The sequence below is a fragment of the Xenopus tropicalis genome, chromosome 2, assembly GCF_000004195.4.
Source record: "Xenopus tropicalis strain Nigerian chromosome 2, UCB_Xtro_10.0, whole genome shotgun sequence".
Taxonomy (NCBI): domain Eukaryota; kingdom Metazoa; phylum Chordata; class Amphibia; order Anura; family Pipidae; genus Xenopus; species Xenopus tropicalis.
Window position 1 is genome coordinate 101900318 of NC_030678.2, and position 17938 is coordinate 101918255.

Sequence of the window (17938 nt, forward strand, 5' to 3'; positions counted from 1 at the left end):
AGAAAGATGTTTTGAAAGCATTTTACCTCCTAAAACTGCCATTATATGAGAGCTGCATACACAACCTCACTGATCAGAAGTCAGAGTCAAATGAGACATGGGAGTGTCGCTTCAGTCTCCCACAGGAAGTGGTCACAGCACTGACTGTCAGGGTTTACTCAGCAGCAACAGGGAAAACCCCTCCCTCCTTCTGAGCGAGTAGAGCAGGAAAGGACTGTCTGTGAGCTCGCTAAGCCCCACTCTATGAATATTCACTTCACTTTAAGTAGGTGAGGTTGTGTCATTGAAGTCTATTTGGGCCGTATACTGAAAAGTCTAAAATGGAAGCTTGCCTAAGGGCTGGGTAGAGCACAGTTTTCAAGCAGGTGTGGACATATTTGAACCCAAAGGTATTAAAATAAAAGCACTTCCTTCTATTTTACATTGTTTAGTGCATTGTAAAAATTTATGGTATGTATCCCCTTTAACTTACTTGCTTTATGTTTATGTACAATAAAAACAATTCTTCAGGGAAAAAAAAAGTTGTGTTTTACTCTACAAGAAAAGTCACATACAAATACACTGGTCATATAATACTGCATACTATACAGGAGTGGTTAATAAACTAACACAGCACAAGTTTACAGAACAGGCTGTACTAAAGTGATACAGGTATAGTATCTATTACCCAGAATGCTTGGGACCTGGATAAGAAATCTTTCTTAATTAATTCACTTAGTCTGCTTGAATTCACTCAAAAGGAATGCTTGAAATAAGCCCAATAGGATTGTTTTGCAATTAATATGGAAACATGCAACTTAGTTACCATCAAGTACAAGGCTACTGTTAATGATTAGAGAACTTATTGTACAGCGCTGCGGAATATGTTGGTGCTTTATAACTAAATGTTAATGTAATGTAAAGTAAGAAACCAAAAGGAAAAGTATCTATGCATAGTCCTAGGGCAAGCAATGGGCCATAAAACTCCTTCAAATTGTCACCTACAGTCTGACATATCCATTTGGGCACCGTTAATAAAGAACATTGTGCGATTTATGGTAACGGCACCCAAAAAGGCCTGTAGTAAAGAGAATGTGTTACATCAAAAGCACCCAGTTTATACACGGGTTTTGTTGAAAGTTTAAAATTAATATCGTAATTTGTCTAGCACATTTTAATACAAGGAGTTAAGCAATTAAATTGCTTCTTTTTTAATATGAAATACAAAATCCTTTTGAAGAATAAAATGCTAAATTCAGTTTTGCCTTGATATCCCTTTATCCATCTTCTACCAGGCTTGATCAGTCTAAGATAAGATATTTGGCAAATTGTCTTCCAGTCAGATGATGCATTCCTTCCCTGAACAACAGATGCTTAAAATACAGTTTTTTGCATTGCATATAACAAATATCAGGAGTTTATTTCCCAACTGAATGCTGTCTTGTCAGATTAGTTTATATATAGAATACATCATATGTATATATACACACACACAAAGAAAAATACATACATTTTATAACAATGCAGTGTTTAAGTGTTTACAATTATACAGGCATCAAAACCCTCTAACACACTTTTCCTCTTACTTTAGTTTTCTAATTCGAGGACAAATTGGAGTCAATGTAGACCCATCCACTTTAAGCTTTTTATGTTTCATATCTATTTCTTTTACTTTGTCCTGCAGCTTCCTTGATGTCTGAGTCATAAAACCAAAGCTTTCCTTTAAGTCTATGTTTCCATGCTCTCTACATATTTTGTCAAGGCCATCAAACCAAGTTAATGTCTTTTCCAATTCAGCTTGCACTTGTTTTTGTTCCTCCAGTTCTGCCAACAGTCTCTGTTTTGCCAGGCTTTCTGCTTTGCATTTCTTCTGTAGAGTTTCGGTCTCAGTTTGGAGATGCTCAAATTCTTCTTTACTGTAGGAGTACTGAGCGTGGACTTTATCTTCCAATAACAGAACATTGCTAGGTATACTCAATACTAGCTTTAAAAGCCACGATTCCATTTTCTGGAACAGAATGTTGAAACGTTCTTTTATGAAATTAAGATACTTTTCTGTGCTCTCCCGAATCTGGAAATGGCTTATTTTGCTCCCCTCCATGCTCTCCAGTTTTTTCATGATGACCTTTTCAACCACTAAGAGCATCTCAAACAAGTAGTCTTGGAAAGCAATGTACACCCTGAGTATGCATGTCTGGGGTGTGAACTCGAAGAACTGACTTTCGTAGCACATTGCATGAACAGACATTTTTCTAGGTAGAGTTCACAGAGGACCTAAAAAGATAAAAGCAAAAGCATGAGATTATATATATATATATATATATACTCAGGGTAGGATTGACAGCACACACAGGCTGTCCCTGATGAAAGTTCCAGATAGGAACTGAAACGTCGGACTGAATAAAGCCTCACATTTATTCATCTACACCTTTGTGATTTTTCATATGAAAACCCTGCGTGTGCTGTCAATCCTACCCTGAGTATCTATACCTCCTGCACGAGCACCCAGGTATTATCTTGTTCTTATGGTGTGCAGCTTTCCAGCAACTCGTTTCTAGATATTATATATATATATATATATATATATATATATATATATATATTATAGATATAGTGTACTTTTGGAAAATGTATAGTTTTCTAGGGTCTCCTTACTGTTAGGGGGTCTTATGCTGCATAATGCATATGCCGGTAGCTTATATTACAGTGTATACACTTTGTATGCACTCACTTCCTTTTCGGGTCTCTAAATGCCAGATACATCAGTGATCCTATGCACAATGGGCATCAAACTGTTCAGTGGACCCTTGGCTTTCATATTTAGGGTGTGTTTTTTTGGTACCTAATGTTATGTGGGAGATAAGGTGCTTGAAAGTGGAAGATTTGATGTGATTTTCAAGTATTTCACCAAAACTAGCAATTTTGGGAAAGCACTGCGACTCTGTAGTTTGGAGTAGAAAGACATGGGTACCAATTTTGAATTCGCCCGAATGTGTACTTTCCAAAAATATATGGTTTTGGGGGGGGGTCAATATATTTTTTTGTGTTTTTACCCCACAGAAAATGCAGTAAACGTGTTGAATTTTCAGTAGCTAAAGAGACCTCTGGGGCAATCTCTATGCACTGACATCCTTATGGGGTCTCTAAATGCCAGATACAGTGCTGATCCTATGCACAATGGGCATCAAACTGTTCAGCGGACCCTTGGCTTTCATATTTAGGGTGTGTTTTCTTGGTACCTAATGTTATGTGGGAGATATGGTGCTTGAAAGTGGAAGATTTGATGTGATTTTTAGGTATTTCACCAAAACTAGCAATTTTGGGAAAGCACTGCAACTCTGTAGTTTGGAGTAGAAAGACATGGGTACCAATTTTGAATTCGCCCGAATGTGTACTTTCCAAAAATATATGGTTTTGGGGGGGGTCAATGTATTTTTTTGTGTTTTTACCCCACAGAAAATGCAGTAGATGTGTTGAATTTTCAGTAGCTAAAATAGATCTCCGGGGCAATTTGTATGTACTCACTTCCTTTTGGGGTCTCTAAATGCCAGATACATCAGTGATCCTTTGCACAATGGGCATCAAACTGTTCAGTGGACCCTTGGCTTTCATATTTAGGGTGTTTTCTTGGTACCTAATATTATGTGGGAGATATGGTGCTTGAAAGTGGAAGATTTGAGGCGATTTTTTTGAATTTTCATAATTTTTTATAGAAAATGCTAAATTCAGTAAAGCATTGCCGTTTGGTACTTAGGAGTTGGAAGACATAGTTACCCATTTCGGATTCGTCAGAATGTGTAGTTTTCAAAAATGTATGGTTTCCTGGGGTAAACTTAATGATCCAGGATTTTTGGCTTTGGAATGTAAAGTATGCTGTATTCTGCTGTAATGCTTTGAAAATTTAGTAATTTACTGCTGGGAGTTTTTGATCTATACAAGTCAGAAATCTCAATAAAACTATACATATCAGGTATTGGCACGTTCGGGAGACATGAGGCTTTCCAAATCAGTTGAATTTTTGTCCATAAAATAAAATATATGTTTCTGGTATAAATCCCCATATCATGAAAAATAGCATTTTTTCTTTTTTTTTTTGTATTTCAAGCTCTAAATCTTGTTCCAGAAGTGGAAATACACAAAAACTCAGGCATATTTGGAAAGCTCAGGTTCTCCTGAAAAAACCAATATATAGTTTGCCTACCAAAATGTCAAATTCTGCTGGCACTTAAAGGGTTAAAGGGGTTCAGCATTCTGCTCAGTTTTCCTTAGCTCATAACAAGGGGACATATATTAAAATTATGCAGATTCAGCCATTTAATTATAGTTCCAACATCCAAAAATATCAAGGACATCAATTACAGGAATATTCAGCTCAAATACCGCTAGTCTCTACCCTCCCCAGATCTGACCCTAACACTTTCAGGGTCAAAAATTCTTTAATTTTGCACAAATTAGTGTTTTGTTTGGACACCACGGGTTCGTGCATTATTTCTGCGCAAATACGAAAATTTTAAAATCCTGATTCTCAGGGTTATAGAAATAAAAAGAATCATATAATATATGCCTGTCAACTATGCACGGTACGATATATTTTGATATGAAATGTGGAATAGGAAGCTGCCGGGCTGGATAATCCTGCTCCTGCACATGAAGCATGAAGTACACAGCGCGATACAATTCATGCTCATTGAAATTAACTTACCTTGAAACGTTCACAAAACACCTAAGACCTGCACTTTACTACATAACGATGTCTCTTCCCGCCGGAGAAGCTCCAAACTAAACTTCTGGACAGGAGGTCCCTTCTAAGCCAACCTCTGGTTGGTAGATTCAACCGACCAATGAAAATACATTAATTGTTGTTTCGTCAGTAAACTTCCTGTCATAGAAAAATATATTCCAAACAGTCTCTCAAACGACAGTAAAGAGCGGCCATCTTTGATTCAGGCAAACAGTAGTACGTAGTAAATTCTAAGAATGACGTGGAAGAAGAGCTCCCTTTAGCCAATCACAACAGAGAGCGGACCGCTACGCGGACCAATGGCTACAAGACGTGACATTGCCAGTTCTTAGGTGGCGGAAACTATAGCTGTGTCAGCCAATGATATTAGACTGAGGGGGCGCGCCTCTGCGCCCATTGGAGGCAGAGCGTACTGTCAATTGAATGTTTCCGTACGGTGCACTGAGTTGAGGGGGGTGGGGGGCCTAAGTGGAGGAGTCGGTGGGAGACAGCAAGATGGCGTACCAGACATTCCGGCAGGAGTATATGCAGATTCCACCGGTGACACGAGCATATACAACAGCGTGTGTTCTAACTACTGCAGTGGTGGTAAGGAGGGAACGTATTCTAGTAGTGAAAGTGATTTGGTCTCATAGCTAACAGTAATAAAATTACATGTACAGTACTTTCCTTCTGTAAAGTCTATTCCAGTACTGTTAATGAGGGGTATGGTACAACTGTGTGGCAATGTAATTGTTATATTAACCCATTTACAGCTGCTTTTTCACTGTCTCTCTTACTCTTTATACCAATATGTTAGACAGCTTTGAAATAGTATTGTACATACAGTAATCCCTAATCTAATAACAGGATTTTTTGCACACTGTCTAAAATGCATTCCATCATGTTAAGGCTCATGCATTTTGTTTTTCGTTTTCTTAACAGCAACTAGAACTCATTACTCCATTTCAGCTTTACTTCAACCCAGAGTTGATATTCAGGCATTATCAGGTATGTATAATATGTAGGTATGTTGTTTTTGAATGCCAAAGGTTAGAGGACTCCAAATTCACTATAAATAGCAATAGACTCCTCTATGCCTCTAGGGAAAAATTTTAATAAACACATTTAAGCATGGAGATTAAACAGCTACATAGCTGTAAGATTTTCTTGGTAACTTTTGGTCTCTTACCCTGTCATCCAGAAAGCTGATTTGTATTGCAATGTTATCATATTGCATGTCTATTAGTTGAATCCTATTCAGATCACTGCAAAGGCTCAGGTCATATGCCTGCATCAGGGTCTGTCACCAGTAGGGCCAACTGAAAGGCTGTTTGCACTGCATAGGAAAGTTCACCTATACCCTGGAAAGGCAGCAGCACAAAGTTGTCTGCATAGGAAAGAGGGCAGTTTGCACAGCCCATACTTACACAGCTGAAAAATTCTGTGTCATTACATGTAAGGCAAATTGATTCTTTAATATGATGTTATCCATAAGATTACATCCAGATCTTGTTTGGCTGTTTCTCAGAGCGTGGGTCCAATACAAAACAAAAATCTCAAAGCAATACAAAGCTTCATAGTTGTTACACTAGAAGTCCCAGCATATTTTAACATATTTTCAAGGGTAAACACATTAATATCAGCAATGCTGTACAGAAAAAAACAACCAGTAAAAATGTCCCCAATCCAATCAGAATCCTGCCTGCTCTGTGTACATTTATAGCTATAGATTTTTTTTTCTATGCAATAGCAACTGAAATCAATTTGTTTAGTGGCTTCCACTGAACCTACAATATTGACACAGAAGTACCATAGCATCCAGGACATAGATTGTATTGTTTTTAATTTCTCTTTGATTGATGCTTTGCTGTGTGTTACTGACAATACATAACATGACAGGAAAAGAATTAAATTTCTTCTAGCACTGAACACCTAAATAGCAGTATGTATACTCTGTAATTTTGGCAAGCCAGAACTGTGAATAAACATTTATAATTTTGTCTCTCTTTGTTTTGTAACAGATATGGCGGCTAGTTACAAACTTCTTATTTTTTGGACCAGTTGGATTTAATTTTTTATTTAATATGATTTTTCTGTATCCTTTATAAATGGAAATTGATATATACATTTATAATATAACTTTGTATTAATTTAACTTTGAACATTTTTTCAGAATTTGCCTTTTCACTGTGACTATAAATGCACGTGTATAAATTAGTGATGTGTGACAAGGGGGTAAAAATACATGTGACTCACCGTGTCAGGTCGACTTTTTGTTGTCCCTCACATCACTAGTGTGCGCATGTTTCCCCAGGTTTAACTGCAGATGACAAATCTCCATGTGTGCCATCACCCTTAAACAGGGCCGCCATCAGAAATCACGGGGCCCCTCACAACAAAATTTTCTGGGCCCCCCTCCCACCAGTACAAAGGACTCACAGACATGAGACATTGGTAGCCACCAGGGCCCCCCTAATACATGGTAGCCACCAGGGCCCCCCTAATACATGGTAGCCACCAGGGCCCCCCTAATGCATGATAGCCAGCAGGGCCCCCCTAATGCATTGGTAGCCAGCAGTGCCCCCACTAGTACATTTGTAGGCAACTGTGCCCCCCCTAGTTCATTGGTAGCCAGCAGTGCCTCCCCCTAGTTCATTGGTAGCCAGCAGTGCCTCCCCCTAGTTCATTGGTAGCCAGCAGTGCCCCCCTAGTACATTGTAGCCAGCAGTGCCCCCCTAGTACATTGTAGCCAGCAGTGCCCCCCTAGTACATTGTAGCCAGCAGTGCCCCCCTAGTACATTGGTAGCCAGCAGTGCCCCCCCTAGTTCATTGGTAGCCAGCAGTGCCCCCCTAGTACATTGGTAGCCAGCAGTGCCCCCTAGTACATTGGTAGCCAGCTGGGCCCCCCTAATGCATTGGTAGCCAGCAGTGCCCCCCTAGTACATTGGTAGCCAGAAGTGCCCCCCTAGTTCATTGGTAGCCAACAGTGCCCCCCTAGTTCATTGGTAGCCAACAGTGCCTCCCCTAGTTCATTGGTAGCTAGCAGGGCCCCCCTAGTACATTGGTAGCCAGCAGGGCCCCCTAGTACATTGGTAGCCAGCAGGGCCCCCTAGTACATTGGTAGCCAGCAGGGCCCCCCTAGTACATTGGTAGCCAGCAGGGCCCCCCTAGTACATTGGTAGCCAGCAGTGCCCCCCCTAGTTCATTGGTAGCCAGCAGGGCCCCCCTAATGCATTGGTAGCCAGCTGTACCCCCCCCTCCAAGTACATTGGTAGACAGCACAGCTCCTCCGGCGTCTCCTTCTTCATCGGCGGCGTCTCCTTCAGCGACGGCGTTGGCGTCTTCTGTGGCGGTGGATTCGGACTCCCCCGGCGAGGTCCTTCCTGGATGACACCTTTGCACTTCTGAGTGCCGAACGATGACAGGCCCTTTTATAAGGTTGCGGCCTGGGCGTACTGACGTGCATGTATGCACGGGGCGCGACCAATAGGATCCCCCGCTGACCACCAATGACAGGGCCCGGAACTGATTAAAGGGGGCCTGAGCTACTAAGAAAACTTTAGCATGGCCGGGCCCCCTTTTAAAGTTAAAATCGTCCGGGCCCGGGACGATTGTACCCCCTGTGCCCCCCTGATGGCGGCCCTGCCCTTAAGGCACCTTTATCACTGATACAATAGTTTTTTAAATTCTACTGATGCTGCTTAGAAATGTATCAACTAATGTAGCAAATTGTAACTATGGGAGACTTTGGGAAACTTTGGAAAACGAAGCGCCACATATTTTTTGGCACTGACAATTTACTGGTGGGAAGGCATTCTGTGGAGATATGTCGCCTGTAGTAGCCCAGATTTAACAACACCCTTAATGAGACTCAGGGATTATGCTGAGCAGGGCCAAATATGTACCAACTAATATATTAAATTAGAACAGGTTTAAATGCCAACATTAGAAAACTGGTCAAAAAAAGCAACCCCTTTTATAGACTTTTTAATGGCTTTTTTTCATTGTCTTGGGAAAAGCCAAAATAATCTAATTAGTGTGTAAAATCTGGCATGTTAACTATAAGGCTAGTGTTTCATATCTAAAGGTCCCCATACACTATAAGATCGCCAAGCGAGCGGATCTTTACCCGATATAACCACCTACGGGTGGGCGATATCGTGTAACAAGCTGCTTTAAAAAAAAATAATCCGATCGTTTGGCCCTGGGGCCAATCCGACTGGATTTTCTAACCTGGCCGATCGATATCTGGGCAATTTCAGGCCAGATATCGGTCGGCCAGGCCGCTCGTTTCTGCCCATACACGGCCCGATTAGCTGCCGAATTGGTCCAAGGGACTGATATCGGCAGCTTCTATCGGCCCGTGTATGGGGGCCTTAAGCCTAAGCCTGTGTGACTGTGGGTGATGTCATTGGTTATTCTGTATTATTGACTGAAGTATTTTCTTTGACCTGGATACTTGCCACAGATACAGATATTGCAGGATGCTTGAAGAAGGTTCATTCCGTGGTCGAACAGCAGATTTTGTATTTATGTTCCTCTTTGGTGGTCTGTTGATGGTTGTATCCTTTTCTATAGACATTTTACCATTTGTATGCTAATACAGCTAATCCCTAGCTAAATTCATAAAGGGAAAGGTTAAGAATTATATATGCTTGTAGAAAAGGAAATATAACAAAGAAATAGGTGTTCAGATATATTTTACAAAAAAAAGTCTATTCTAAAGATAGACTTTCTAGTGCAGGGGTCGGGAACCTTTTTGGCTGAGAGAGCCATAAACACCACATATTTTAAAATGTAATTCCGTGAGAGCCATACATTATGTTTGGCCGCGGATGCTGCGGGGCAAGGTAGGGTGGGCCCCAAGGATGCCAGATGCGATGCAGAGGAGGGCGTGGCCTGGCCTCGGCAGATGGAAGACGTGTTCTAAGGCTTAGAACACGTCTTCTATCTGCCGAGCACAGGGGCAAGGTAGGGTGGGTGCCAAGGATACCGGATGCGATGCGGAGGAGGGCATAGCCTGCGCTCGGCGGCTAGAAGACGTGTTCTAAGGCTTAGAACACGTCTTCTATCTGCCGAGCGCAGGCCACGCCCCTCGTTATTTTTTTTATTTATGATTTGGCAGAGAGCCAGATGCAGCCATCAAAAGAGCCACATCTGGCTCCTGAGCCATAGGTTCCCTACCCCTGTTCTAGTGTAAGCTGGAAAACAAAAAACTGACAGATTTCTCTTCATCTGCAACCAGACACTATGGGATTTATTAGGCTGAATACTTTACCTTGTGAAATCATTAAAGAGGTAGTTCACGTTTGAATTAAGTTTTTTAGCATCTCTCTGGTTGCTAGGGTCTGTTTCACTCTAGCAACCAGGTAGTGGTTTGAACAAGAGAATGAAATATGAATAATAGAGGATGTGATTGGAATGATCAGAGATAAAATGCTACATAACAAAAAAAATAAAAATCCACTGAAGAGTGGGCCAGTGACCCCCATCCCCCCATCTGGAAGCTAGAAATAGACAAAGAAAAAGAAGGAAAATAAATCAAGAACTATAAGAAAAGCTTCTAAGAATAGAGTATTCTATAAGTTAACTAAATGGGAACTATCCCTTTAAAACATATCATTTATTTCCTTTTTTCATATTTATGAAATGTCAAGGTTACATTTTGCAGTTCTACCACTGCAGCATAGCATACACATTTTTGATATTCAAATCAACACATATTCTTTTAACTGCATTTTGATCGTTTATATTTGTATATGTAAACATTTAAATTAATTCTTGCTTGTGTTATCTGTCTTGGCTAAATCTTCCTTTGTCACCGCCATAGGAATACCAAAGGCTTTTCAAGCAGCACTGTAGTAAATGTTAACAAGCCTTTCAGTTTAGTTGTGCAATGAAAATGTCCCATATAATGCTCCTTAATATTCCTCTCCAGATATTTGGGTTGTTTGTCAATCTTGTGTTTTTAGGGCAAGCTTTTACAATAATGCTTGTGTACGTTTGGAGCAGAAGGAATCCTTATGTTCGAATGAATTTCTTTGGTCTCCTAAATTTCCAAGCACCTTTCTTACCGTGGGTGCTTATGGGTTTTTCCCTGCTACTGGGAAATTCTATTATTGTCGATCTGCTAGGTAAGGAGTCGAGCAATTGTATTTACTAGGCATATTCATGACACCATCATGGCCAAGATGGTTATTCAAGTGTGCATAATTATAATTTGGTATGCTATTTTACATAATATTTTTTTTTTTTTTAAGGAAAGGTTTTTCCATAGCAATTGGATACAAACATTGTTACAGATCATACTTGATAACAATATTCAAAAAGCATAGGTGTCTCAATTACAAGTGCAGTTTAGGATGATGGCAGACGAGGAGTAGGGCGGATATTTTCGGCAAGCGGAAAAGCGCTTTTCCGCTTGGCCAAAATATCCGCCCTATGCCTCGTCTGCCATCAGCCTTAACCTCACCTATAGAGTATGGGAGAAAACCTAGGTAGACATGAGGAAAATATACAAACATCTTGTAGGCAGTTCTGTGGTCATCATCAGACTCCCAGCCCCAGTGCTGCAAGTCAGTAATGCTTATTATTGAGCCACAATAATTCACTTCATAGTGTATAAGTGTTGTTATTGTATCCCCTTTTCACCATATGCCTCTCACTTAAAAATGTGTTTTATCTGTTTTAGGGATTGCAGTTGGCCACATATATTTCTTCTTAGAAGATGTGTTTCCAAATCAGCCTGGAGGTGGTAGAATTCTTAAAACGCCATATATTTTGTAAGTACAGTTATGTGTAAATAGTACACAAAAATGTATATTAATTATTGCTAAAATGTATGTATGTATGTATATCTTTATTTATAAAGCACTACTTATGTACGCAGCGCTGTACAGTAAAATACATTAATACAAACAGGGGGTTATTAAGATAATAATGGATAAATACACAGTATAACAATAAATACAAATAAATACAAGATACAGTTGCAATAAGTTAAGAGTCAAAGACACAAGAGGATGGAGGTCCCTGCCCCGTAGAGCTTACAATCTAGATGGGAGGGTAACTTACAGACACAAATAGGAAAATATAAGTGCTTTAGGTCACAGTGGGTGACACTACAATATAAGTGCTAGTTCCCAGATGAGGTGCTGGGTGAGTGCTCCAAAAGGTAGTTTAGTTTTAAAAAGACTGAGGGAGGATTATCTCCGGAGGAAATCAGGGAGGGCATTCCAAATGTAAGGGGCAGCAAGGCAGAAAGGTTTCAGGCGGGAAACAGCAGTAGTAGTGGGGGGCACAACCAAGCGTTTGCTCTGCGAGGAACGAAGGAGTCGGCCAGGAACGTAAGGAGACACGTAAGGGAAGAGATGTAGTGAGGAGCAGAGGAATGGAGGCTTTGAAGGTTAAGAGAAGGAGTTTGTAAGATATTCTTTGTTTAATAGGAAGCCACGATAAGGACTTTAGCAGAGGAAGGGCCTTAACTCTCCTGGATGAGAGGAGGAGAATTCTGGCAGCAGTATTTAATATAGACTGTAGGGGGGAAAGATGGGAGTTAGGGATGCCGGTTAGTAGCAGGTTACAGTAGTCCAGTCGGGATAGGATGAGAGGATGCATGAGCAGCCTGGCTGTTACAGTAGAAAGTAAGGGACGGATTTTGGCAATATTGCATAAGAAAAAGTGACAGGTTTTGACAGTGGTGTTAATATGGTCAGAGAAGGAGAGACAGGAGTCAAAGACCACCCCCAAACAACAACAACAAATAATGATGTTTACTCAACAGTGTACTTCACACTGTACCTGTGCTAGGCTTCCATATTAATGTCTGATTGCGCTCGGGTACAGTGCTTGCAGTATGGTTATGATCCAGCTATTTATTTTTCTTTTGATGAATGAGCCTACACATACAAAGTCTGTTCTTTCCCGCTAGGAATATACTGACCCTTAAATGTGGTAACTTAATAAAATTTCTAATCATGACATTGCTGCTTAGATGAAAGCACATTCTGTCTGCTAAGGGTAACCACTACAGAGCAGAATTTAGACCTGTTTTGTAAATTCTTCCCATGCCAAACACTCTTTCCAAAACCAGATTGCTAAAAATGCATCAGGTATTGAAATATTAAAGGAGACATATCATATAAAAATTAAGAATGTAGCAGTGCATTATACTCCTGTAAATATAGAAGGGTTGTGCTTTAAAAAAAAGTTTTGGACTGATTTATTGAGAAACTCCTAGGAATGCACCAAACCCACTTTTTTTGGTTCGGCCGAGCCCACCCTGACGGATTCTGGCGAATCCTGAACCGAATCCTAATTAGCATATGCGCACGGCTAAAAATTTTTTACCCTGACCATTTAACCCTTTCCGAATGCTAATTAGCATATGCTAATTTATGCTAATTATGATTCAGATTCGGTTTGGCCGGGACCGTGGATTCGGCGGAAACTGAATCCTTTAAAAAAAGCCTGGATTCAGCCTGAACCGAATCCGAGATTCGGTGCATCCCAGAAATTCCCCCATAACCTTACTGGTCCGCCCCATCTGTTTCACTTTTTGAGGCTGAAAACTCTGGATGTGCAGGGGAGCTGGCGGCACTCGGCACACTGTAGGATAGGCTCAATCACCTGACCTGATAGGGAACTGAAGCCTGTCTTTGTTTGTGTGACTGCAGGGCTGTGACTGGCTACTCCCCTCCTACTGTGCTTCTGGCAGGGACCGTTAGGACACGCCCACCCCTCATTTGAAACATGGACAGGGACCTGAGAGGATCTATAGAGAGCTCCAATAAAGGGGCCATTTTTAGATAGGATTCATTTTTAGTCCAAAATAAAACCAGCACCATATATTATTCATAACTACCTACAAAATTAGGGTGTTTTTTTTTCATTTAGCCAACATGTCTTCTTTAAGTTCTCTATAATATGCAATAAAGTTCTCTTCTAAAAGCAAAGTTAAGTTTTTCTTTACAAAAGTGTAATGCATCCTGACTTTAGATGTGTTATCCTGTAAGAATTGTAAATCTACGACATAAAGTATAAAACTTAGTTATGCTTAAATTAATCATTTAACCATGATGTCAACTGCAGGAAAGCTATTTTTGATGTACAAGAAGAAGATCCAAATTACAATCCACTACCAGAAGATCGTCCTGGAGGATTTGCCTGGGGTGAGGGACAACGCCTTGGAGGTTAGGAGAAACAGTGCCAACAATCTAATGCAGCTGAGCGGGGAACTCACCTCAAGTACCTTCTGGATTCACATTCAGCCTGTGGCTAGAGACAACTGTACAGTTCTCCAGAACAGGAAGCACTTTATGTTTAATTGGCTGATCCGGAATCCTTTTCAACTTTCCAACTGTGCCTCTCACCTGAGGTTTTGTTTGCATTGGTACTTGAAACTTTTGGAGCCAAGTAACTGGAAACTGACTCAAATTAAGAAGGCCATGCTACATGTTTAAATGGATTTTAAAAGTGTTGTGTGTATTTTTCTTAATTTCTTTGATACAGATAAGGATACAATGCAATCTTTAAAAAAAAGCGTGTTTTTCATTTTTTTTAAATCACAGGGTGTCACACAGTATCACGAATACTTTGTAAAGCAATTAATCTTTTTAGGTACACTTACATCCATCTGAAAACTGCATACAAGAGTTTACATACACATAAACCAAAACCAACATAAATGCTGCATACACATACTCAAGTACCCACTTTGCCATACTATGTCCCTATTAGCGAAGAAGGCCAAGTCTAGGTGAAATGGATGAAAGGCAGGATGTACTTGTCACTGGGAAAAACAGGTACAAAAATTAGCCCTGCATATCATGTAAGTAAAAATAGCATAAATGTGATGCTAGGCCACTAAAATGTTTTTTTCTTTCTGCTCTACATCTTGTAGACCTTTCAAACCTCTCAACAACTGTTCCCCTGTTGTTTTCACTCCTACACCCTTATGTGCACAAATCGGTAACCAGAGTAACAAAATAAAACTGTTTAAAACATTATTTATTAAAATACCCTTCTGCTAGCTTAAAGGAGAAGGAAAAGCATTTTGTCTATTTTACTGCCAATAGATTATCTACATTAATGCAAGCTAGAAAGCTATATTTTTTCTGCAGAAAGCTTTACCTTGCCGTACCTGAAAAAACCCTGAGTTTCTTTTGATAGTATTTTCTGTAAGTGCTTATGGTTGTATTTACAGACTTTTCTGATAAAGCTTACTTTTTTTTAACCTTTCCTTTTCCTTTAAACATAAAAAATCCCATTATGGCATGCAAATAAGTGTTACCAAAAGAGTACAGGGATACTATGGGGTTTTTTTTTTAATGCGGACAGTTACTCTCAGGTAGAATATAATGTAAAATTGCTCAAAATGCTCTCGACTGAACTAAACTTTAGTAGCACTTTTGATACATATTCATGAAATTAGTAGTAATTGACTGCTAATATCACAGAAACTAATGAAAAAAAAAACGTAACGTGCAAAAGTGGTTGCCAAATGAGTGGATCTTTCTCTATCAGGCTAATCTGGGTGTGTGGCCCAAGGCCAAATGATTGGATTACAAAGACAGGACTATGAGCCACTGGAGTGAGTACTGCATCAACGAGCCAATGCAGTGCTCCAGGTCTGGACTGGGATTCAGAATAGGCATCTTAAATCTGCCCATGTATGGACACCTTTACACTTATTCATTCAGGTGAATATAAGCCAATGTACATGGTGTGTGGTGTTTTAGATGGCCAACATGCACCATGTTGAAAAGCATCACACAGCACTAAGAAGCATATGGAAACAATGGTTTTGTCTGAACCTTTAATAAATAAACATATGTAAATTAATAAAAGTAACTCTAAACAGCATGACATAAAAAAGTAAGTGTTAGTACTCCTTTAACAAATAGCTTCTTGCTGGCTGCTTTTGAAATCAAAAAGTTATTCTTAAAATATTCCTGCTTTTCCAAGCTTGACTCGAGGGTTATAGAAGTCACAACACTATGCTGTCATCACAACCGTCAGCTAAGTCACAACTTTTTGCTGGCTTATGAACCCTGCTGTCAGTATGTGTTTTAGGATGCCATGAATAAGGCAAAATGCACACCCTAAGAAAGAGTACAATATATACTATATGCAACAATTTCTTTATATAGTCAAAAAAAGTATAATAATAGAATATAAATATATTACAATATACCTAGCACAGTGCAAAAAGATACAAAGCGAGCAAAGATATGCTGGATAAATGAGAAAACCCTGACATTTCGGAACTACTGTATATATCTTATCAAGGGGATTCTGATGTATTTCTACCAGATCTACATTTAAATACCTTCTTAAACACCAGCAAACTTTTTGTGTTAAATTTAGTTGCTTTTGCTGTGTCATTTCTAACATTGTGTCAGGTTTTGTGACAATTGGTATAAAATTAAATTCAGGCATGTTCACTAAGCAAGCGTAAATTTTAGACAGGCATCTAAAGCTGGCCATACATGTAAAAAATTTTCTTTACTTCAAGGAGAAGGAAAGTCATTTTGGCATTTTACTGCCAATAGATTAGCCACATTAGTGCCACCTAGAACTATTTAATATACACTGCTCAAAAAAATAAAGGGAACACTTAAACAACACAATGTAACTCCAAGTTAATCACACTTCTGTAAAATCAAACTGTCCACTTAGGTAGCAACACTGATTGACAATCAATTTCACATACTGTTGTGCAAATGGAATAGAAACAGGTGGAAATTATAGGCAATTAGCAAGACATCCTCAATAAAGGAGTGGTTCTGCAGGTGGTGACCACAGAGCACTTCTCAGTTCCTATGCTTCTGAGTGACGTTTTGGTATCTTTTGAATGCTGGCGGTGCTTTCACTAGTGGTAGCATGAGACGGAGTCTACAACCCACACAAATAGTTCAGGTAGTGCAGCTCATCCAGGATGGCAATCAATGCAAGCTGTGGAAAGAAGGTTTGCTGTGTCTGTCAGCATAGTGTCCAGAGTATGAAGGCGCTACCAGGAAATAGGCCAGTACATCAGGAGACATGGAGGAAGCTGTAGGAGGGCAACAACCCAGCAGCAGGACCGCTACCTTCGCCTTTGTGCAAGGAGGAACAGGAGGAGCACTGCCAGAGCTCTGCAAAATGACCTCCAGCGGGCCACAAATGTGCATGGGTCTGCTCAAATGGTCAGAAACAGACTGTATGAGGGTCTGACATCCACAGGTGGGGGTTGTGCTTACAGCCCAACACCGTGCAGGACGTTTGGCATTTGCCAGAGAACACCAAGATTGGCAAATTCGCCACTGGTGCCCTGTGCTCTTCACAGATGAAAGCAGGTTCACACTGAGCACATGTGACAGAGTCTGGAGACACCGTGGAGAACGTTCTGCTGCCTGTAACATCCTCCAGCTGCACAGCCCTCCATGTGCTCGCCAGAGGTAGCCTGACTGCCGTTAGGTACCAAGATGAGATCCTCAGACCCCTTGTGAGACCCCATATGCTGGTGCGGTTGGCCCTGGGTTCCTCCTAATGCAAGACAATGCTAGACCTCATGTGGCTGGAGTGTCAGCAGTTCCTGCAAGACGAAGGCATTGATGCTATGGACTGGCCTGTCCGTTCCCCAGCCATGAATCCAATTGAGCACATCTCGGACATCATGTCTCGCTCCATCCACCAACGCCACGTTGTACCACAGACTGTCCAGGAGTTGGTGGATGCTTTAGTCCAGGTCTGGGAGGAGATCCCTCGGGAGACCATCTGCCACCTCATCAGGACCATTCCAGGCATTGTAGGGAGGTCATACAGGCACATGGAGGCCACACACACTACTGAGCCTCATTTTGACTTGTTTTAAGGGCATAGCATCAAAGTTGGATCAGCCTGTAGTGTTTTTTTCTACTTTAATTTTGAGTGTGACTCCAAGGGTTGATACATTTGATTTCCATTGATATTTTTTTGTGATTTTGTTGTCAGTACATTGAACTATGTAAAGAATGAACTATTTAATAAGAATATGTTATTAATTCAGATCTAGGATATCTTATTTTTGTGTCCCCTTTATTTTTTTGAGCAGTGTACTTATTCTGCAGAAACCATTACTCTAGCCGTTATAGCTCAGATCACACATTACTAAGGGAGGTGGATCAGGAGAGGGGAGAGAACTGCGCAGACTCTGGCCCCGGGAATTTAGGATGTTTCTGAGAGAGGAAGTCAGACACTGAAACATCATGTTTACAA

General features: G+C 40.4%; 2 protein-coding genes across 2 annotated transcripts; one reads left to right on the plus strand and one right to left on the minus strand.

Moving 5' to 3' along the window:
- Positions 1 to 505: 505 nt before the first annotated feature.
- On the minus strand, positions 506 to 4791 carry mis12 (MIS12 kinetochore complex component). The gene is given in 2 exon segments (NM_001016808.3): positions 506 to 2253; positions 4682 to 4791. A coding segment is annotated over 1 exon segment (666 nt). The 5' UTR covers positions 2228 to 2253; positions 4682 to 4791; the 3' UTR covers positions 506 to 1561.
- Positions 4792 to 5200: 409 nt separating this feature from the next.
- Positions 5201 to 14242, plus strand: derl2 (derlin 2). Its single transcript, NM_001016097.3, is given in 7 exon segments — positions 5201 to 5308; positions 5645 to 5710; positions 6724 to 6797; positions 9171 to 9264; positions 10641 to 10836; positions 11394 to 11484; positions 13793 to 14242. Coding segments are annotated over 7 exon segments (720 nt in total). The 5' UTR covers positions 5201 to 5215; the 3' UTR covers positions 13899 to 14242.
- Positions 14243 to 17938: the final 3696 nt, after the last annotated feature.